The 22,191-nt window shown below is 48.8% G+C and overlaps 1 protein-coding gene across 1 annotated transcript; it reads left to right on the top strand.

Moving 5' to 3' along the window:
• The first annotated feature begins 26 nt into the window (after window positions 1–26).
• EDEM1 (ER degradation enhancing alpha-mannosidase like protein 1) lies at window positions 27–12,919 on the top strand. The gene is made up of 12 exons (XM_021528991.2): window positions 27–436; window positions 1,176–1,248; window positions 2,794–2,897; window positions 3,670–3,841; window positions 4,924–5,107; window positions 5,598–5,772; window positions 6,247–6,367; window positions 6,767–6,937; window positions 7,523–7,596; window positions 8,310–8,406; window positions 9,147–9,332; window positions 10,208–12,919. Exons 1-12 carry the CDS (start codon window positions 66–68, stop codon window positions 10,295–10,297), a joined length of 1,818 nt encoding a protein of 605 aa, XP_021384666.1. The 5' UTR covers window positions 27–65; the 3' UTR covers window positions 10,298–12,919.
• Window positions 12,920–22,191: the final 9,272 nt, after the last annotated feature.

Here is a 22,191-nt window from a genome sequence, read left to right on the forward strand (position 1 = left end):
CCGTCCGCTCTTAAAGGGGCCGCGGCGCGGCGCGGGCGGCGCCGCTGCGCTATGCGCGGGCGGCCATGCGATGGCGGTCGGTGGTGCTGGGGCTGCTGCTGCTGCGGCTCGGGCTGCAGGCGCTGCTGGTGCTGCTGCCCGCGCTGGCCCGCGGGCTCTGCCTGCACCCGCGCCTGCCCTGCCCCGGCCCGCGGCCGCCCGCGCTGCCCGGGCCGGCGGCGGGCCGCGGGGCCCGGCTGTGGGGCGCGGCGGCGGGCGGCGATGAGTACGAGCGGCGCTACAGCGGCGCCTTCCCGCCGCAGCTGCGGGCGCGGCTGCGGGACGCGGCCCGCGGCATGTTCGTGTTCGGCTACGACAGCTACATGGAGCACGCCTTCCCCCGCGACGAGCTCGACCCGCTGCACTGCCGCGGCCGCGGGCCCGACCGCCGCGACCCGTGAGTGCGGCCGGGAGCGGGCAGCGGCTGTGAGGGGCCGGCATAGCGAATGGGGGCCGGGGACCCGCTTAACGATTGTGAGTAGGGACCCGGCTAAACGAGTGTGTGCCGGGAGCCGGGCGGAGCGGCTGCTGCGGGCCGGGCTGGCGTCGGTCCTGTGTGCCTCCCCTGGGCCCAGCCACGGGGCACCGGGTAAAGGCCGTGCGCTAAAATACAAGTTTTACTTCTGTATGAGTCGTGGAGAGGTTTGGGTGGGTGGGGAGCCTAAATCCCATCAGTGCCACCCTGCTATGGCAGGGACACCTCCCATATCCCAGGTGCTCAGCCCCAGTGTCCAGCCTGGCCCTGGGCTCTGCCAGGGATCCAGGGCAGCCCAGCTGCTCTGGGCACCTGTGCCAGGGCTATCCACCCTCCCAGGGAACAATTTCCTGTTAATATCCGGTATAAACCTATTCCCCTTAAGGTGGAAGCCATTTCTTGTCCTGTCACTCCAGTCCCTCTCTGTATTTCTTGTAGTCTCCCTTCAGGTACTGGAATGAATTTCTTTCCATAGTGGGGCAGAGCTGTGAAACAGCTGCCCAAGGAGTCATGGAGCCTCTCCCTTTGGAGACATTCCAAACCTACCTGGATAGCTCCTGTGTCACCTGCTCCAGGTGCCCCTGCCTGCACAGGGGGTTGGACTGGATGATCTGCATAGATCTCTTCCAGCCTTAACAATTCTGTGGTTCTGCTCTTCCAGCTCCAACCTGAACATCAATGATGTGCTGGGGAACTACTCCCTGACGCTGATCGACGCGCTGGACACGCTGGCGGTGAGTCCTTGGCATGGGGACACTGCCCTGGCCACCCCAGGACTGCCCTGGCCACCCTGGGACCTGCCCTGGCCACCCCAGGGACTGCCCTGGCCACCCTGGGACCTGCCCTGGCCACCCTGGGACCTGCCCTGGCCACCCCAGGGACTGCCCTGGCCACCCCAGGACTGCCCTGGCCACCCCAAGGACTGGAGTGACCCTGACTGGGGGAGCTCCCCAAGGCTCGCCTAGGTGATGCAAACAGCTGGATCATGAGCTAACAGCTGGATCATAAACCAGCAGTGTCACGTGGGGGTAACAGAATGAGAGGAGTTGGAGATGTCAGCAGAAATTTCCAGAAGAGACAGAGGAAATTTTGGAGCTCCTCCACAAGTTTCAGATGAGATCCCTTTGGGATATGGCCAGGGTGGGTGGATTTGAGCTGGAACTGCTGTGAGTTGCTGAGAGGTCCATCAGCAGGAGGGTTCATTGTGGGCACAGTGGCTGGAGGAGCCCTGGTTGTTTCACTTGGCAGACAGGGCCTGACTGACACACAGATCTGTGTGAAGAGTGGTGAAAGGAAGGAGGGGAAAACCTGTAAAGCTGCTTCTCACCTACATTTCTGATAAAACTGGAAGATAATGTGAGGAGCAGCTCATTTCTGTGCTAGTATCAGGCTATGGGGTCATGAGGAAGAGCTGGGCAGGTTTCATTATTCTCATCCATGCAGCCAGGGCAGGTTTTGTGCCTGCTGGAGTGTCAGGGCTCACTGATGTGCTGGAGCCACAGGGATGTGTGTCTCCTCTGGAGCAGAAGGTGGTTTGAGCTCTTTGGGATATAAAACCCTTCCCGTTCTACCCTGAGATTGCAGCAGTGGTGAGCAGGGCAGCTCTGAGCAGAACTGAAAGCAGAAGTGATGGAATTGTTGCGTTTTACTGAGAGAGAAGTTTGGAATCTGTGCCCTGTGCCTGATAACAGAGCCTGTCCTCCACCAGTTGGGCAGTGCTTAACTTCTTTCCTCAAATGTAAAGGTTCTGGTTGCTAAATCTCTTGTGTTTCAGAAGCTGCTGCATGGGGCAAGCCTGTTCTGCTCCTCATTGCTCAGACCAAACATGGGATGCTTCCCCACTGGGTCTGGGTAATGGGACAGCTGGCACCTGGTGCTTTGGTTAAAAATTTAGGTATGTCCAAGCCTTTCCATGAACTCAGACAAGCAGGAACCTGTGATTTCCTCCCACATTCCTGCTCCACTGAAGCTCAGGCTGAGTTTACATCTGCCTCTGGGTGCAGTGGAAATCACTTCCTAGGTTAGACCTGTGGGAAGCACGCACATGGGAACTCAGGTTGGACTGGCCTTTGGTCAAATAAACATTCAATCAAACTTCATTGTTCTGCAAGATGTGTTTTGTTTTAAGCTGAACTTAACTCTTGAACTGATAGTTCAGGCAGTTTGAATACTCAGTGTGCTAAATCTGACTGCTGGGCTAAGATGTGAACTTGCCATACTCTTCCCCAACCTTCTTCTGAAGCAATAATTGTACAAACTAGCTTTGTTTTTCTGTAAAGGTAATGGGAAACTCCTCAGAATTCCAGAAGGCAGTGAAGTTGGTGATTGACACAGTTTCATTTGACAAAGACTCAACAGTCCAAGTTTTTGAGGCAACAATCAGGTATGTGGTGCTGAGTTTGTCTTTAAAGGTTAAAGACTTTGTGTGTGTAATTCAAAGTGAAATCATTGATTAGGAGGTCTTTGGCAAGCTTTATTCCCTAAATTGTTCCTCAAGTAAACTGTTTCTTAATCTTCTATGGAAGTATCCCATCCTTTCATATAGGAAACAATTTTAATCAGTCCTGTGTGACCTGGAGCAGTGGGACAGTGGTTGGCTCTGTGCTTGCAGACTCTGCTTGCAGCAGAGACTCAGATCTGTGCCCAACAAAGAACCCTGGGACAGCTTTTGCCTGGTCTGGTTTTGTTTCATGGGCTTCTGCTCACTTTCATTTTAGATGAAAAAGACTCTTGTGTGTTGGAAATGGGTTTAGATACCATCTGATTTTGAAGGGTTTCATTTTCTGAGTGTCTCAAGCAGTATTTATTCCTGCTTCACTTGACCCTAACTCTAAGCTATTATTTTTTCTGAGTGCTAAGTTTATGAAACACCCTTCCTGCCATTTGCAGGGACAAGGATGTCTTCACTCCTAATCAGACTTGTTACAAGAACTCCTGGGTTAGGTAAATTTTACAGAACCGAGTTTTGGAACTGTGGCTGACAGAAGCATGACTTTTACATGTGTTCACTACTGGTAAGGGAAAACAAAAAAACATTTTGTGTGGTGCCTGTAAGGAGCACAAAGTAATAATTCTGTCAGGACAGCAGTAAGGTGTTTAGGTGAAGAATGAGGTTCAGAACACAGACTGAAAACCTGAATTTTCCTTTCCTACAGGGTTTTGGGAAGCCTGCTGTCTGCCCACATCATAATTACAGACACCAAGCAGCCCTTTGGTGACATGAGCATTAAGGACTATGACAATGAGCTGCTGCACTTGGCTCATGACCTGGCAGTGAGGCTGCTGCCAGCCTTTGAGAACACCAAAACTGGCATTCCCTATCCCCGGGTGAGTGGCCCCAGCAGCCCTGGGGGAAATAGGCTCAAACCAGTGTTTCACCTGTCCTGCAACTTAAATTTTGTGCCCTTTTATGTGCACTTGGGGTATTGAGCCTGCTCTAAGTTATTCTAAAATGACACAGGGGAAACTGCCCTGAGTTTTGGTGACGTGGATAATACAAGTTGCTCCTTCTGTCTAGTAAATGTTTTCCCTGGGCTGATTTTCACTGTGTTTATTGTTCCCTGTGGGTCAGGAGTCATTTGTTCCTGTGCTGGTTGGCTGGAGCATTCCCTGCCCTGTGTCACACAGCACCAAACAATACTGTCATTAACAAGGAATACTGTAAAGGCAAATAGCTGAGGAAAATTATTGGTGACTTGCTACTAAAACAATTATATTAGAATAAAACTCTTCAGAAATATTTATCATACTGGGCTTGGAATTTGTAATTTTCCTGAAGACTGCTCAGTGGGTTCTCAATATTCTGGGATTCTTGGATGCTGCTCTTGTTTTAAGGAGATGCAGTTGGCAAGGAGAAGGATGTCACTACTACTGGAACAATCCTAAACTGCAAAAGTATAATTAGCACTTGCCTGGCTGCTCTTAATTTCCGGAGACAGCAGCACTGCTTTTCCTGCAGACCTGCCAGGCTATAGAAATGTGAATTTTCACTTCTGTTCAGGGCCTGGTAAAGCAGCTGAGGGTGGTGTAACTTCCCTTCAGCACTGTGCTCCATGGGGAAGGGGAGGAGCATCCACTGAGGAAGCTCTTGGTTTCAACAGCACAAACTGAGGGGCAGCAAAGAAGGAAAAGCCTGAATGTTTAGTGAAAGGCTTGAAAAAGTGAAGTTTGCAAGGGTTAGCAAGAGAAAAACGAGGCTTGCCCACTTTAGGCATGATGCTGTAAAGCTGGAAGAAGAATGTCAGGAATTCTCCAGGAAAGCTTTCCAAGCAGCAGTGTGCTGGTTTTGTGTCTCTGCACATTCCATGCTGCACATCATGCACAAACTACCAAAAAGGCTTGTTCCTAAAGGTGAGGGTGCAGCTGTGAGCACAGCTGGCTGAGTGCAGCCTGCCTGTCCCTGTCCACAGGTGAACCTGAAGAAGGGGGTTCCTCCAGACAGCCACAATGAGACCTGCACAGCAGGAGCTGGGTCCTTGCTGGTGGAGTTTGGGATCCTCAGCAGGCTGCTTGGTGATTCCACGTTCGAGTGGGTGGCCAGGAGAGCTGTGAAGGCCCTGTGGAGCCTCAGGAGCAATAACACTGGACTGCTGGGTAATGTCTGGGTGCTGCTGTGTCAGCCTGCCTCAGGCTGTGCCATCAGGCCACAGTTCCCTCATGTGTCCTCACCTTTGTCCTTCTGCTCCCTCTGTAGCTGTTCACGTTCTCCTTCTCTACCCAGGGGATGTGTTGGACTGATGGCACTTTGGGGCTTTCCTAGAAAAATGGAGTCTCTGAAAGTCTCCTTGGGGCACAGGTTTTTAACTCAAATTTTTCACAAAACTGGGGAATGGAACTGAAGGCCCTGATTTGTGTCCCCATTAATATAATTCAGATTGGCAGATGACTAAAAGTACTTAAAATAACTGCATGTGTGTGGGTGTTCCTCAGATGAATGCACTACTGTAACACTTCATCTGATATGAATCTTTGATTCTTCCTCCTTGGGAATTTCTGAATGTGTAATATTCCCAACTCTTGACTGGATTGTTTCTCTCTGATATACTCAGCAACCTCAGACTAAATTTTTTGTTTGTTCTGAAAGGAAATGTTGTGAATATCCAGACTGGTCACTGGGTTGGAAAGCAGAGTGGACTGGGAGCAGGATCAGATTCGTTCTACGAGTACCTGCTGAAGTCCTACATCCTCTTTGGGGAAAAGGAAGACCTGGAGATGTTCAATGCTGCTTATCAGAATATTCAGAACCACTTGAGGAGAGGGTATGTCATTCATGTCAGCATCAATTCCTTGAGCAGTGAATCCTCCAGCAGGATCTGAAACACATCTGTTTATAGTGCTTTGTGTCATGCTCTAGAAAATCTGTTCTGTTTTACTGTAAGAAAGAAATCTCATTTCTATGGTAGTCTCCTCATTCCTCAGCAACTGATGGGGTGCAGAGAAGCCAAACTGCTTCCTGTCCCATTTATAAATGTTAAGGCTGAGAAAAGTCTGGCACTGCAAAAGAATTAAATTGGCTGCTTTGTTCTTCTGAAAGCCTGATCTTGCATAGCATGACTTTTTGGTAGAAATTCTGCTGGCAGAGCTCTAAGATAGGGTTCCTTTCAGAAGGAGCCCAGCCCAGCAAACCAGTGGCTGCTTGTTTTTGCTGGTGGCAGTGTGCTGTGCCCTACTCACCCAGTGTGCTGTGTGCTGCTCAAGCAGAGGCATTGCCCTGTTGCTGTTTTCCCTGGCAGGAGGGAGGCCTGCAATGAAGGAGAAGGTGACCCTCCCCTGTACGTCAACGTGAACATGTACACGGGCCAGCTGATGAACACCTGGATTGACTCTCTGCAGGCCTTCTTCCCTGGACTGCAGGTAAGCTTTCCTTCTGGTAAAACCAAGTAGAAAGGCTCATCCTAATCCTGGGCTGGGAATGAGTCTGAGTTCTGAGCTGAGCTCCCACCTGTGGGTTTGCATCTGGCTGCTCTGATGAGAGTTCAGATCAGCTCTGCATTAACACAGCAATGTGGGGAGGCCTGGCCTGTTCTCTGCTAGATCTGAGAGACTTTCAGCGTCCCTCTTTTAACCTCAGCATTTGTATTCTGTGCTGTGAGGCTCTGCTAAAGCTTTGACTGCAAAGAATGAATGCATTAGAACTTTTGGGGGGTTATTCTCTGTGTGTTTATGGGAGAAGGGTTGCATTCAATGCCACATTCTCATCTTTGCTGGCCTGCAGCACTAAGTGTGTGCATGTCTGGCTGCTCTCGTGCCCAGGTGTTGATAGGAGATGTGGAAGATGCCATTTGTCTCCATGCCTTCTATTATGCCATCTGGAAACGCTATGGGGCTCTCCCAGAGAGGTACAACTGGCAGCTGCAGGCCCCAGATGTTCCCTTTTACCCGCTGAGGCCAGAGCTGGTGGAGTCCACATATCTTCTGTATCAGGTATTTGACTTCCCTGAGTTGCACATCGTGGCTTGGCCAAAATGTTTTTGTTCAGAAAGTCACTTTATCCCCTGACCTCTGGCCAGCTGAATTCTGGCAGCCCTGGAGCTGCCTCTTGTCATGTGGAGTCTCCGGGCAGGCACTGCATTGTTGTGCAATGTTGTTGCTCTGCTGTTTGCTTCAAAAATAGACTTTTTTATAAGGCAGGCAAAATCAACACTAAACAACCTTTTCTAAAACCTGCTGGCAGATTTTTACAAGGCAGAGACCTGTGAACTGCTCAACCAAAATTGTTGAAGTAAATGTAACAGCTTTTCTTGCAATGCTGCCCAGGCACAGGTAGAATAAACTAAAATAACTGTCTGCCTACAAGGAAGGGATCAGAGAGTTTGGATTTACTGCAGGTTTTCTAGGATTTGCACTAAAGCAAATAGGAGAAGCTTGCACTGGCTAATCCAAGTCATGCTCCTATAAAGAGAAGTTTGCTGTGATACACAAGACTCTGGTACCATTAGGCCTTTGTTGTGTTATTTTACAGGATTTCAAAATTGCTGACTCTAACTCTTGTCTGTCTTCCTTATTTAGGCCACAAAGAACCCATTTTACCTTCATGTGGGAATGGATATACTGCAGAGTTTGGAAAAATATACAAAAGCAAAGTCAGTCTTCAATGTTCTTTTCTTCTCTCAATGCTATATATCTACATTTTATTATACAAATATTATATAGAATCCAGTCTGCCACATGTAGGTAAACCAGAAAACCCAGCCCTCCTTGAAAGCCACAAGTGATGATTTATTTATTGAGCACTTCTTTCTTTCCCATCTGAAAATGAAATTATAGTCCAGTGGCAACTTTAAACCTTTGGAATTTTATCACTGCCTTTCCAAGTGCATTGTTGATGATCAGCTGCTAAAAACTGCTGGAAAGAGTAGTTGAGATTTTTCCTAGGGATCCTGCAAGATGATTTCTCACCTCATGGTGTTCAGCTGAACTGATGTGTGGCCCCTAAGGCAGATGCTGTTGGATATGAGCTTTCAGTTTGAGACAGCAGCAGTGAATCCTGACTTTAATACTGAGTAGCTGAACTTCTTGCAAGGCTCAGGGGGAAGACAGTGAATTTTTATTCCTTGTTATTAATTGACTCATTTCCTAGACAAATGTGTAGTGCCTGGCCAGGTCAGACATCGCTGGTGTGTGGGGTTCAGGTGATCACAGACTCCTGAGCGCCCCAGAACCAACACCAGTGAGTGCTTGCACAACAGGATTGTTCATTTGAACTTCCCCCCTGGCAGCTGGAGTGCTCTGAGGTGAGGGGAGCTGGAGAGCAGGCCAGCTGGAGCTGAACCCAAACCAATGTCCAATGTTGCAGGTGTGGCTATGCCACGTTGCACCACGTGGTGGAGAAGACGAAGGAGGATCGAATGGAGAGCTTTTTTCTCAGTGAAACCTGTAAATATTTGTACCTGGTACGTCTGTGTTCCTCTTTGCCAAGGCAGCGTGCACAAAAATGGCAGAGGAGGGGGCAGGAGGTTATTAATTATTAATTAGAAACTGCTTTGGGGGTGGGGAATCGTTAATGACAACCTGCTGGGCTCTGGGTTTGTGTGTGGGAGCGATTCAGGCTGAGCTCCTCTTCTTTGACCTCACCCCAATCTCTGAGCTGGGGCAGCTGCCCAGGTGTGGTTCCTGAACCTGGAGAGCTGCAGGACTCTGGGAAGAGGCTGGAAAGGAGAGGGAGCAGGGCTGGAGGGAGCTGCTGCTCAGCTCTCAGCTAACTGCTGCTTGCAGCCCTCCTGCCTGGGGCAGCCTCTGATTTTCTCCCTGCTGGGCATTGGCACTCACAGGAGAAAGCATTTGGGCTGACATTGCCTATGCCCCTGTTCTCAATCTCCTTTAGTGCAGAAAACCAAATAATTCTGTGACTGAGTGGGTGCCAGCCTAGAAATGCCTCACAGAGCAGCTTAGAAAAATAAGGGCTCTTTAAGTTGTGCGAAAAGTTTTTCTTCTGCTCTCCTCTTCTAACTGCTCAGATCAATCTCTTGCATTAAGACTATTTATTTCCATTTGCTCCAGCATTATTTAGCACTAAAAGGTATTTTTGTTTGACCCTTCAAAGCGTGAGTACCTGTTTCCAACTGCTTGTTACTGGCAGGTGAAGCTGTGGCACACCTACAATGACTCTTTCTCCCACCCATCTCTCCTGCAGTTGTTTGATGAAGAGAATCCAGTGCATAAATCTGGGAATAAGTTCATGTTTACTACTGAGGGCCACGTCGTGTCTGTGGACGAGCGCTTCCGGACCTCGCTGTGGGAGGACATCCTGCCTGCACAGGAGGGCAGCGCCCACAAATCCAAACCCCCCGAGCTCAAGGCAGCCAACTTCAGCTCCAACGTAAGGAACACACAGGCTGCTCCTGCCTGGGGAGGGACGGGGGCAGGCAGCACAGACAGAGCCTTTGCAAGTGCTGCTGGGGAGTGTTTCCTTCAGAAACGTTAAACACCTGAGGAGCTCCCCTGATAAGCACTTCCAGCAGCAGCATAAATGTCTGGGATTCTGGTGAAGATGAAACCTGACCCCTTTGAACTGTTTTGCAGCTGGTTTTTTAATTTATTTCCAGTTATTTTTCTCTTCCTTTTTTCTTGGCCCTTAAAACTCTCCAGGTTGCTGTCAGGGGCAAAGAGAGAAGCAGAGGAGCATCTAAACCAAGCTTTGTCTACCTCAGTGTGGTTTTGGGGGATGTAAAGGGGACCTTTCTTAGCAAGGCCTCAACTGACCCCAGAGCTGTGGCTCCAGTGCCCATCACCAACCAAAGCAGATCTGGTTTTAATCACAGAATGGTTTGAGTTGAAAGGACCTTAAATATCATCTCATTCCACCCCCATGGGCAAGGACACCTGCCACTAGAGCAGTTAAGGGCAATTTTTTAAAATATCTCCTGGTAGATTCTGGTGTGGTTTCTTCCCTCCTCCCTGCAGAGCTCCAGAAAAAGAGCATTATATTTTAAATGTTCACAGTTGTCATAGTGAAGGAATCTCTGTTGCACAACAAGCTGTGTGTGTTTGGAAGCTGCAGCCTGCACTGAGGAAACACTTGCTGCTCATTTATGGGGTCTGTGCTGGAAGTTTGCTAAGAAGGAGGGAAAGTTGGAGGAAAAAGTGTTATTTGGTGCAGTTTTCTGTAATGGGAGGGTCTGAAAGGATTGCAGAGGGGATGGGCTTGCCTGGGTTTGGATGTGAGTTTTTAAAAGATGTCAATTTTCTCGACAGTGTAACAGAGTCCCTGATGAGAGGAGGTACCTGCTGCCCCTGAAGAGCAACTACATGAGACAGATCGACAGAATGGTGGGACTGATCTGAGGGGCTCTGCAGGGGAACTGGGGAATGTCTGCAGACATTCCTCCCCTGCAGCTGCTCCCTGCACAGCCCGAGTCCCCCGGATGTCCCCTGGGCCCATGGTCAGCCCTGGACACAAAGGGGATGGAGCTCAGTCCTCCGAGCTGGGTAACCTCCTGTGCCACCTGAACAAGCAGCTCTTGTTTCAAGACTTCCTATGAGAAATGTTGTTGCAAATGAAGGCTGAATATATTTTAGAAGAAAAAGAAGGCAAATTGGCCTGTGCCACTTAGCTACCTCTTTGTAGCTGTGTTACAGATGTCCCTCTAGAGCAGGGTCTGGTATTTAATTTGAAATGATTGCCGGGCTTGGGGAAGGAGTGGGGAAGTGCAATTTTTTACACCAAGTAGAATTATTGAATTTTTCTGACTAGCAATACACAACCTAAAGGTCTGCTCAGGTAGGAACCCAGTGGGTTTGCTGAAACAAAACTGCTCTGTGTACTCTTGGAAAGATCACTCCTGGTGGTGTAAGAGCTGCTGGTAGAGTCTGACATCCCTCACAGCCACGGCTGATAGAACCTGCAGGGCTGTGGGAGCCTGTAGCTGCAGAAACCAGTGATCAAACCAATCCAGGTGCCTTTTTGGAAGGGAACAGGGGGAGGGAAGGGGGAATTGCAGAGCCACTCAGGCAGAAGTTCCCAAAGTTTCCTTGGTTGCCATGTTTTAGTGCCTTTTCAGGAGAGATGCTGCTAAGATCTGGTGTCACAGTACATGAAGAACAAACTATTTCACATTCCTGACATGATTCATGTGTTAGTGCCTTAAGTTCTCTTCACTAGCAGGGAAAACTGAGCTTCCTTGGGAAGATGGAAAAGTATTTCTGATGAGCTGGTTGCAAAATACAGTGGAACCCAAAAAGAGATGTTTGGAGTTTTTTTTTAAGATACTGGAAAAATATCTGTGGAATTTCAGGAAGAAGGCAGTTAAGGGCTTGAGGGATGACAACAGAGGCCAGAACAACTATTTTAAATATACCAAGTTGGATTTTTTTCCCGTGGTTGCATATATACTTCTAACTTTTGACTACAGTTGAAGTAGTAGAATGTTATTTTTGGGTTAATGACTTTTAAAGTGAGGCATAAATACAAGGGCAACTTGATCTGCTGTATTTTCACCTTCTTACAACAACAACATTGGTTTTCATAAACCACGTGTTGCAACGCAAAACATTTCTAATAAATATGAAGTTTGTGCTGGAGAGGTTATTGTTGGAATCTTTTAATGTAGAGGTGCATCTCAGGGACTTTGTTGTAGAATCTTCTGTTCCATGATAGTTGAATCTTGTATTCAGGTAAAAAAAAAAAAACAAAACATCAAGTCTTTGTAGTCTTATTATGTGTATTTGAGGGGGTGAAGGGTTGCAGGGGGCAGAGGGAAATAGGTTAAAATTTCCCAAAATATTGCAATAGAAGGGGTTGCCTTGGTGTTTGAGACAGCTGGTGATTCCAGCTCGTGTAGAATTAGCTTTGCCAGAGGTATTCCTGGAGTGTTGAGCTGTCTTTCAAAGGAAAAGAGGAATTGGAGGTGTTGTGCTGCAGGGAGGTGCTGGGAGAGGTTCTGTGCTGGCTGAGAAGGGCAGGGGCACTTGTGCCCACCAGGGGCACAGAGGTGTCTGGGCTCTCAGGTGCTGCTCCTGGGCTGGCTGGGCTCACCCAGCTCGGGAGTGAGGAGTGCTGGGGTGGGAGCCCAGCACAGCATCCCACAGTGGCTGTGGGAGCTCACGGGTGGCAGTGCCAAGGTGGGCAGGATTTGGGCATGGGCAGGATGCCAGGAAGGACAGGACACCAGGACAGACACACCCGAAGTGCAGTGGTGGCTTCTCCTGGACCAGGTTTGTCCCTGACTCCCAGTTTAGCTCCCTGAATGTGACTGGCCACTCTCTGTGATGGTGCCTTCTGAACTCCTGAACCCAGGGGAGGGTCCCAGCCCAGGATTGTGCACAGAATCTGTTCCAGAGCCTTCCAGAGAGAATTCCATGGCTGGGAGGAAGTTGCACAACTCTTTTGCCATTGTGTTTTCCTTGTGATTGCCAGGAGTAGTGAAGGGTGCCTGAGAATGAGAGCAGCCCAGACAGGAATTGCAGCCTTCCAGCCAAACACACACAGCTTCCTTTGGGAATTGCTTTGGAATTTCTGCTGCCAGGTGATGTGACAGTCATCTTTCCATAATAATGCTCTTTATCCTCACAGAAGCTGGTGGTAAAAGACTGTGTTCCTTCAGGAGCCAACTTTTCTTCCTCTTTGTTCTAAAACTGCTTGGATACGTTTTTACTCTGTAAGGACTGGGCACCTGTTATGCACTGAAATAAGAGCTTTTGTACAAGTCAATGGCATCAAAATGGAGCTGATAACAGTGCTGGAATCACCTGCTGAAACAGACTCTTGTATTTCTTGGAATCATGTGCAATATCGGGTTTGCTGAACTAAAAGTGCCATGTATGCTTAATTGTTATTTATCCATGAAGTATTTAACTGAGGACAGGAAACTTGGAAGAGGACTAAATGTGCTTTCATGAAATGTCCTGAATTTTCAACACTTGGCTTGCCTTTTGCAAATCTTCATTAAAAAATAGCGTGTTTGTGTACTTTGATGTGTGTTTGTCCTGTATAGGGGACCTCCCTGCTCCTTCTGTACACTGGGGTTTCATCTGGTTAGAGCTAGGAAAATCCCATTTATTCTTCCTATAGGAGAATAAACCCACCCCAAAACAACAGGGCTCTTCTCCCCTTGTTCCTCTTTCTCTCTGTGAGGATTTAGGGGCAGCTGAGAGCAGGGATTGCTGTGGGGTAAGTGTGGCAGTTCTGTCTCATGAGCAGGTCCTGACCTCCCTGCTGGGATCCCCAATGCTGTGTCCAATCAGGCCATGAAAAACCTGGTTCAGGTGGGAATTCTGCACCAAGAGCCTTGCTGGGCTCTGCAGCCCATGGATACCCAGCTGGGAAATGAGCTCGTGCTGGCTTTGGGAACAGGAACGTGGAGAAGACCTGTCTGACCATCCCTTTGATTTATTGGTTCTCTCTTGCTGTTTTCCCCTCCTGGATTTGTTTTCTGTCTGATGGGCATTCTCTCTTGTGCTGTTTCCTGGTCTGCAGCCCTGTTGCAGCTGGCAGGACGTTTCCTTTGTCCAGATCTAACTCCACCTTCCAGGGAAATGTCTGGTGAACATCCGTGATGGGGATTTTACAGTGGTTTTCAAATTCCTCTGGGATTTCGAATAGTGAGATCTTTGCCTTTCTTTACTTTTGCTGCATTCAGACTTCTAAGAGTCAATTCTAAAGTGAATGTAAAGGGGCTGGAATGCTGATTTTGGGGCAAGCACTTCAGCTCTGGTGGTTTTTTCCCTGTGGAGTCACTGCCCTGAGCTGCTGTTTGCTGTCATTCCTTAGCTTGTCTTGCAGCCTCATCTCCTTCCAGAGTATTGAGCAGCTCTGGGTGAGACTGAGTGCTTTGATTGCAGATTTTCCAGCCCACTTTTGAGAAATTATTTAAAAAAAAAGCCGCTCTGCCATTGTTGCTTTCCTGAGGGATTGAAGTGTAGCGAGATCGCGGGTGATCCAAGATTTAAAATCCAAAAATGTGATGGAAAACTCACTTTTTTAGGGTGGGAGTACCTCGGTTTTAGAGCAGGCCAGAGGTGTGGGATGCTGTAGCTCCGGTTTGCCTCCAGCAGAGCCCTCCCTTGTGCCGCGGCTCGAGGCTTTGGCTGAGCCACCGACACCTCGGTGTCCCCGGGCAGCGCCGGGAGATTTGTACAGCTTCCCTGGAAATGCGGGATCGGCACTGCCCGGGGAGCTGCACGGCATCGCCGGCAGGACAGGGACAGGGACGTGCCCTGCTCCTTCCTAGAGATGTTCACCTTTATCCTCCAGGGACAGGGACAGGGATGTGGCACTGCTCCTTCCTAGAGATGTTCACCTTTATCCTCCAGGGACAGGGACAGGGACATGGCACTGCTCCTTCCTAGAGATGTTCACCTTTATCCTCCAGGGACAGGGACGTGCCACTGCTCCTTCCTAGAGATGCTCACCTTTATCCTCCAGGGACGTGGCACTGCTCCTTCCTAGAGATGTTCACCTTTATCCTCCAGGGACAGGGACAGGGACATGGCACTGCGCCTTCCTAGAGATGTTCACCTTTATCCTCCAGGGACAGGGACAGGGACATGGCACTGCTCCTTCCCAGGGATTCCCACCTTTATCCTCCAGGGACAGGGACGTGCCACTGCTCCTTCCTAGAGATGTTCACCTTTATCCTCCAGGGACAGGGACAGGGACATGGCACTGCGCCTTCCTAGAGATGTTCACCTTTATCCTCCAGGGACATGGCACTGCTCCTTCCTAGAGATGTTCACCTTTATCCTCCAGGGACAGGGACAGGGACATGGCACTGCTCCTTCCCAGGGATTCCCACCTTTATCCTCCAGGGACAGGGACAGGGACATGGCACTGCGCCTTCCTAGGGATTCCCACCTTTGTCCTCCAGGGACAGGGACATGGCACTGCTCCTTCTGAGAGATGCTCACCTTTATCGAGGTCAGAACTGCTTTGTGGATTGTGGGGAGCATTCCCTGGAATCTGGAGATCACAGGGAGAGCTCCCTGGAATTTGGAGAACATGGGGAGAACTCTCTGGAATCTGGAGATTATGGAGAGAACTCCCTGGAATCTGGAGATCATGGGAAACACGCCCTGGAATTTGGAGATCATGGGAAACACACCCTGGAATCTGGAGATCACAGGGAGAACTCCCTGGAATTTGGAGATCGTGGGGAGAATTCCCTTGGCATTGGAAGATCACAGGGAGAACTCCTTTGGCTCTTCCACACTCAAGGCAGGTGCTCTAAAACACAAAAAAACCCAGACAAATTAAATGAGGGGGGAAAAAAAATATTTCAGTTTATTAATACTTTTGAATAATTGAAATTACTGGCTGGGTAAGGCTCGGGGGCTTTCCAATAATGGCAATCTGCATACTGTTAATTATTTATAATGTTCATTTGGGCTAAGTCATTGCTAACATGAACAGCTCTTGGAAAGCTCCGTGAATCATCATCCTCGTGGTGTGGCAGCAGCGTGGCTCTGTCACAGAACTTCATGTGGGATACAAACCCCTGGCCTGAAAAAACACTGCTTTTCCCCCTGCTGCCTTCCAGAGGAGATGGATTTTCTACAGCAGCCTTCAGGAGGAAAAATGAACTCTGGAAAGAGTATTTAAATAAGCATTTTTAATAGATAAAATATCCCCGTGCTCGCAGACGCTGTTTAATGAGAAAACAGATTATGTGAGAGCTACAGATTCTCTTTTTTTAACATTTATGTGCAAGTGATTCCCTCTCCTTTCCTTTTGCTTCCCTGCCTGCAGCGAGTGCAGGGATCTGGGGGAGCTGGTGGGGAGCAGGCAGGGTAATTATCCATCATCTGGTGGCAGAAAAATCAAATTCAACAGAGCTGGGGTTGTTTGGGGTTTCTTTTATTATTTTTTTTCTTTTTCCCTTTGCTTTATTTTCCTTTTTTTCCCTCCCTTCTTTTCTTCCTTTCCTTACCCTTTCTTTTCCCTTCTTTTTTTCCCTTTCTTTATTTTTCTCCTGGCTGGGAATGTGTGCTAAGGAGAAGGGAAGGAGGTCTGATGTCACATCTGGGATTCCCTGGAGGCTGATTGTGTGTCAGTGGAGGTCACAGAGATGTTGGGATAATCCCCTGGTTTATCCACCCCCTCCTCACCCTGGGAATGTGGAGATGGAGCAGGGGGCAGAGCAAGGATGGGTCTGTGGAAGGGCTTTAGAAAGTACATTTAAAACCTCAGAAATGCCATGAAAAATGTTTATTTTACCTTTATTCCGGCACTTTGTCAGCTGGACTGGCCATGATCATCAAAATCCCATTTTGGGGGTGAAAACCTTGCTCAGCCCATCCTTCCCCTTTCTGTTCCAGCTTTCTCTCCAAATTTACCCTGAATGATTTCTCCTCAGTGCAGAGGAATGCTTCAGCTCGGTGATTAATTAGTATTGCTATTAATACAAGATGCAATTCCATTGGACTAATCTATCTTATTGGTCAGGCTTTAATTAATTAGGTAATAAAAGCAACCCTAAAAAAACGCCTTTGAACGCTGGTTAATGAAACCCATGGATCTACTTATTAAGAATTAAAACCTTTCTCTCTCTGATACTTCTCTGCTTTATTAAACTCTGCTCCATTGCTTTGTGTGGTTTGTCCCATCAATAACGAGGCTCTTTCTTCTGAATTGCTTGGTGGGAGCCAAGAAATCTCATATTATCTAATTAGGGACAGCTCTGCCTGCATAATGAACAGAGCAGCAGCAAACCCCGTTTGTTCTGGGCATTTTGTGGTGGTATAATTATTCAAAAACTCCAGTCTCACACACCCTACAGCTGTTTCCAAATAAAAAACCAACTCTGTGGACGAAGAACTGTTCCACCCCATGCATCCATCCCCCCCTGTTTCTGGATTTTGTGCCCCATCATTATTTTGGTGCCAGCAGGTTGTGAACAGTGAGTGAAGCAGAGGTTCCTGCTTTGCTTTTTGCTGCTGCCTTTCCTTCCTCCTGCCCAGGAAGGTTTCTGGGGGGGTTTTTAAGTTTGTTTTTTTTCTTTCTCCTTTCCCTTTCCTTTCCTTTCCCTTTCCCTTTCCCCTTATTTTTTTCCCTTTCTTTTTTTTTATCCTTTTTTTTTTCTGGCTGGGATTGTGTGGGAAGGAGGTCAGAGGGGTTTCACTGGGATTCCCTGTGGTGAAAGTTCAGGGAATTCTCAGCTCAGAGGTTTTGACACTGAAGGAATCCAGAGGTTCTTTTTTTGAGTTTCACCCTCTGCGTCAAACCATTTCTGGTGCCAGCATGGGAGGAGCTGTAATTTCCACATTTTTGGCTGTGTCCTGAGGGATTCTCTCCAGCTGTTCCCCTGCCTGACTCCTGCAGCTTTCCCAGCTGATTTCCATCTGTAAATCCATGATTTTCCAAGGCAAAGGACAGATGGCAACAGGAAATGCAGGAAAGCTTTTTTTTTTTTTTTTTTTTTTTTTTTTTTTTTTTTTTTTAAAGAAACAACAAATTTAAAGAAAGCCAAGGAGACACAAAATGATTGTCAAGATGTAATTATTGCAGGGAATGAAAGCAGGGCAGGCTGCTTGAACCTGCCTGCTCGGGGTTATATTCATATGAAGCATTTAATCATTAGGGAGATGGAATTAGTTCACCCAGCCTGATCTCCAAGCTGAACTGGAAAGTTGGACACAAAGATAATTTCATAAACTTCCTCAGAATAGTAATTCTCCTGGACAATGGTGCTGAAGGACATCACCTTGTGGGGCTCTGATTTCCATGTGTGCTTCACCTGGGAAGAAAGATGGAAAATGGAGCTGCTGGTTTTGGGAGAAAAGAGTGGCAATGTTTTGTGTCCCATGCTGAGGCTCAGACCTGGGGGAAGGTTTCCTGAATGTTCAATGCTTCTGCTTTATTTATTTATTTTTTCTTTTTAATTGAAGGTTTGGTTGGGGAATATTTAAGGGAAGTGTCTTTCTTCTCTCAGTGTTTAATTTCCAGGCATGAACTGTGATTTTAGCAGCTTCTCTTCAGTTTCTAATCCCAAGTGTAGTTGGGTTCAACTGCCAGAATTTGTCTGAAGGTTGGGAAAAACTGGGATAATAATTGAAGCAAATTGTTGGGAATTGTTACAATGAAATAATGAGAACCAGGGGACTGTAATTAACAAGTAATTATCAGAGGGTTTTGCAGGGGGTCAGCCCTTCCAGCTTCTCCGGGCTTTGAGGTACATTTTTTAAAGCCTTTTTTTGGGGTGAAGTGTAAAACTGCCCCTTATCACTGCTGCTTGTTCCCATCCACCTGATACAGGTAAACTTGGCTGGACTCTGGTTTTGCCCACCTAAAATTTGGGAACATTGCTCTGAGCATGGCAGATTTCTGAGCCTTTCACTGGTTTGAGTGTTTGCAGTGGTGGGGAGGGGTGGAAAAATGGTTTGGGAAGGTGGGGATTGCTCAGAGGCTGCTCTGATGTCCTGGAAGTGTTTTCCCAGCTCGGGAAATGAGGAGCCAGACCTGGGGGTGTGACAGAGCCTCAGTGGCAGGGACAGGGTTGGAATTCAGGGCTGGAATTCAGGGCTGGAATTCAGGACTCCCAGTCTGAACTGGGAGCTGCCCAGTTTGCCAGTGATCCATTCAGGGTACAGCCTGTTGCTTAGCTGAATTATCAAAGTGCTTTTCAAACTTCTCAAATGTGGATATGCTCTGCTTGTCCTTGAAGTTTAGTATGAGAGGGAAAAAAAAAAAAGTCATTTATAACCCAAAACTGACTGCAAGTTTTAAAAAATGAATGCAAAGCAGAGCTGGCAGATAAGGGATGCTGCTGCTCCTGGGATCCTTCAGGAGAGAGCAGCTGTGCAGTCTGCAGCAGCAGCTGAAAAATGCACCCCAAGTGATGCTCTGCAAGAGTTTCACAAGCGAGTTCAGGGAAAAAGGGAATGTTTAACAGCCTGGAGAAGGAGCCAGGCACCTGTGGCAGAGGAGGCAGCCCCGGAGTGCTCCAGGGGATGCTCTCGTGTGGAGCTTTCTGCTGCAAACAAAGGGAGGCTGTAGCTGGCTAGTGCCAGATGACTCAGAATAATGACAGTGTGAGCAGTAAACAGTTTTAATTTATACAGGTGACATTTAAAATGCAAATCAGACCTTAAGATAATTGCTGGAAAGAAGGGAGCCTCTGTTGTTTTAGGGAATATTTCCAGTTTCTATGGAAATTATTTGTAATGCAGATGGAGGAAGGAGCTGGTGCCCCACAGGGCCTGGCTGGAGCTGCTCCCCCGTGGGCTCCCAGGGTCTGGTCAAAGGGAGTGCCTGGGCACAGAGCTGGGCTCCGGGGGCTTTCTGGGGTAAAAAAGTTCCCAACTCTGTTAAAAAAAGAGAATTGTTCTTTTCTCTGGACGTTGCGAATGCAGGGGGACGGAAAGGAGGTGGTGCCACCATAAATGTGTGTGCCCCTGGAGTGCCCCCTCTGCCCCAGGGAGCAGGGCCAGCACAGGGGATGCTCCCCCGGGCAGGAGCAGGGTCAGGGGCTTTGGGAAGGAGCCTGCCCTGCCAGGGAGCCCCGAGTGCTTTCTGCTGCTCAGGGGATCTGGGGAGCTCTGCCCTGACCTCCTCCCGAGCAATCATCTCCTCTGTGCCACCAGAGCATCCCCTGGGGACCTCGGCATCTTTCTCTGGCTCCGAGCAGATTTCTGCTCTCTGCACAGCCCCAGTCCCATTTTCTGCTCTGATCCCATCCTCCTCTCCAGAGGTTTTGGGGGTTTTGGATGGGAATTACCCAAGTGCTTTTTTGTGAGAACCCCAGGCTTCGTCAGGGGTCTCATGTGCTGGAAAAGTCTCTCCTCCAGCCCGAGCTTCCACAGAAAGGCTCAGCAGTCTCTGGTGTTGGTCTCAAGGCAGTTTATTGCAAGTTATCTCAAAGATTTTCTCCTTGGGCTGCTGTGGTTTGCTCACAGCTCAGGCAGAGGCACACACACACCCTGACATCCTCTCTGCCTGCTGTCCTCTTCTTCTCCCCCTTTTCTGTTTATCCAAGTGGATTTCAGGGCGTGATGTGTTCTTTCAATGCTTGCTTGACCTGAGGGAGAATGAGGAATACCGAAAATATGTTTGACTCTCCATTTTTTCAGAAATTCACCAAGCACCTTGCCTGTGTAATTTTTTTCCCCGACCAACCTCCCCCAAACCCTTTAGCTGTGAATCCTGCTCTGCCCTCAGCTGCCAGGTGTGTTTTTCCCTGCTCCTGCACTCGCCCTGTGAGGTGCAATCCCCCCCTTCCCGTGGCTGGGGATGTGTGCCAGCAGCTCTGGGGCTGCTCCCACCTTGCACTGGCAAATGCAAGAGGTTCTCCAAAGATTTTTCATTTTAATGACATCTTTTAATGCTTTGGATCACCTATCCTGGCACTAGAGCAACAGGCTGTTATGTTTTCTCTCTCTTTGATTGGGCCTTCTTAGCAGGTTTAAATGGGGTTTCATGCTCAGGTAAATAAATTGCAGTTGCACTTCGCTGGAATGTTTTTATTCAGTGATCAATTGTTGGTGCAGGTTTGAGGACTCAGCAAACCCGTAAGTTATTTATAATAAATCCTGTAACCACCTGATAGCTATTACAGACTCTTTAAAATTAATGCCACCCTCATTTGCTGCTGTTTGTAACAGCCCCAATTCCTTAAGCACTGATAAATAATGCATAAAAAGCAGTGCAAGGAGCACACTGGTGTCTTTATCCACCTTTCCACGGCAGCCTGTGCAGGGGCAAAGCTGGGGCTGGCAGGGAGGAAGGCTCTCCTGCCCCTCAGTGCCAGGGAGGGGTGCTTGGTGTCCCTGCCACCCCCGTGGGATGGTGCAGGGGCTGCAGAGCAGCCTCGGGGCTGGCACAGCTCACAGGGGAAGGGTTTGAGACTTTTAAATGGACTTTTAAACACTGAGGGAGGTGGTGCCCAGGGCAGCTGAGGCTGCCCCTGGATCCCTGGCAGTGCCCAAACTCAGAATGGAGATCTTGGAGCAGCCTGGGCTGGGGGAAGGTCCCTGCCCATGGTAGGGTGTGGCAGCACATTTCTTTCCCAAGATTTTTCACAGAGGTGCACAGAGAGAAGAAAGAGAAAACAATTTCTATTTCTGCTCCTTGTTTTTCCTATGTGGAATGTGTTTGGAGAATTGTTTCCCTGGGGTGATGCTTGGTTGGATTCTGGTGAGGATTGTTTGAGCTGATGGCCAATCCAACCCACCTGGGGCTGGGCTCTGTGAGGGGGGCACGAGTTGTGAGGAGTTAGAGATGGGAGTTAGAACAAGTAGGTTTGTAGGTTTAGTATCTCCTTTAAATAGTATATTAATGTATTATAGGATAGTTCTACTAAAGAAATCATTCAGCCTTCTGAGCTGGGGTCAGACATCAGCATTTCTCCCCACCAGGCTCACCAGATTTCCATCAGCAGGACTGGGGCAGCCTCTGGCCCTTCTCTCACAGTTCTGTGTCCCTGTTCCTCCCCAGCTGGCCAGGGCTGGGATAAAACTGAATTCCAGGAGTGCAGCATGGATGGCAGCCGTGCCTGGCTGGACGTGGTGGCCCTGGCACAGGTGAGCAGCCCTGGGGAGCTGCAGGTGGGCAGGGATGGAGCTGCAGGTGGGGCTGGGATGGAGCTGAAGGTGGAGCAGGGATGGAGCTGAAGGTGGAGCAGGGATGGAGCTGAAGGTGGAGCAGGGATGGAGCTGCAGGTGGGGCTGGTCAGGAGCTGAAGGTGGAGCAGGGATGGAGCTGCAGGTGGGGCTGGTCAGGAGCTGCAGGTGGAGCAGGGATGGAGCTGCAGGTGAGCAGGGATGATGGAGCTGCAGGTGAGCAGGGATGGAGCTGCAGGTGAGCAGGGATGATGGAGCTGCAGGTGTCCAGGGCTGTCACAAGCTGAGCCCAGCCCCAGTAGGAGCTGCCAGGGCAGCATTCAGGACCAGGGCTCTGACACCTCCTTTGTTCCTCTCATCTGAGCACACACACTGCACAAGTAATTTAATTCAGGCGTGGCAATTAGGGAAACAATTATCTCTCGTGTCTTGGGCTGATCTCCGGGTCATCTGAGCATTATCCCTTTTGATCTCATTATGAATTTAAAATATGTAATAAATTGGCTCTTAATTCAGTGGGAAAGGTCAGGCTTGCCTTCTACAGGAGACAGGGGTGGATTTAATGGGAAGATCTCAAGGACAAGGGAAACATTTGCTCAGGACTGAGGGAATGAGCACCAGTCCCCCTTCTGTCCAGGGCTTCTGCAGGTGCACAGCCTTTCTGTGGGCAAATCCTGCCTCAAGATATT

Source organism: Lonchura striata, chromosome 12, assembly GCF_046129695.1.
Source record: "Lonchura striata isolate bLonStr1 chromosome 12, bLonStr1.mat, whole genome shotgun sequence".
Taxonomy (NCBI): domain Eukaryota; kingdom Metazoa; phylum Chordata; class Aves; order Passeriformes; family Estrildidae; genus Lonchura; species Lonchura striata.

Excerpts from the sequence above, each read along its gene's own strand:
- EDEM1 (XM_021528991.2), top strand. The coding sequence starts at position 66 with ATGCGATGGCGGTCGGTGGTGCTGGGGCTGCTGCTGCTGCGGCTCGGG. Across the intron at positions 3,842-4,923 it reads CTGGCATTCCCTATCCCCGG|GTGAACCTGAAGAAGGGGGT; the intron begins GTGAGTGGCCCC and ends CCCTGTCCACAG. Across the intron at positions 6,368-6,766 it reads CCTTCTTCCCTGGACTGCAG|GTGTTGATAGGAGATGTGGA; the intron begins GTAAGCTTTCCT and ends TCTCGTGCCCAG.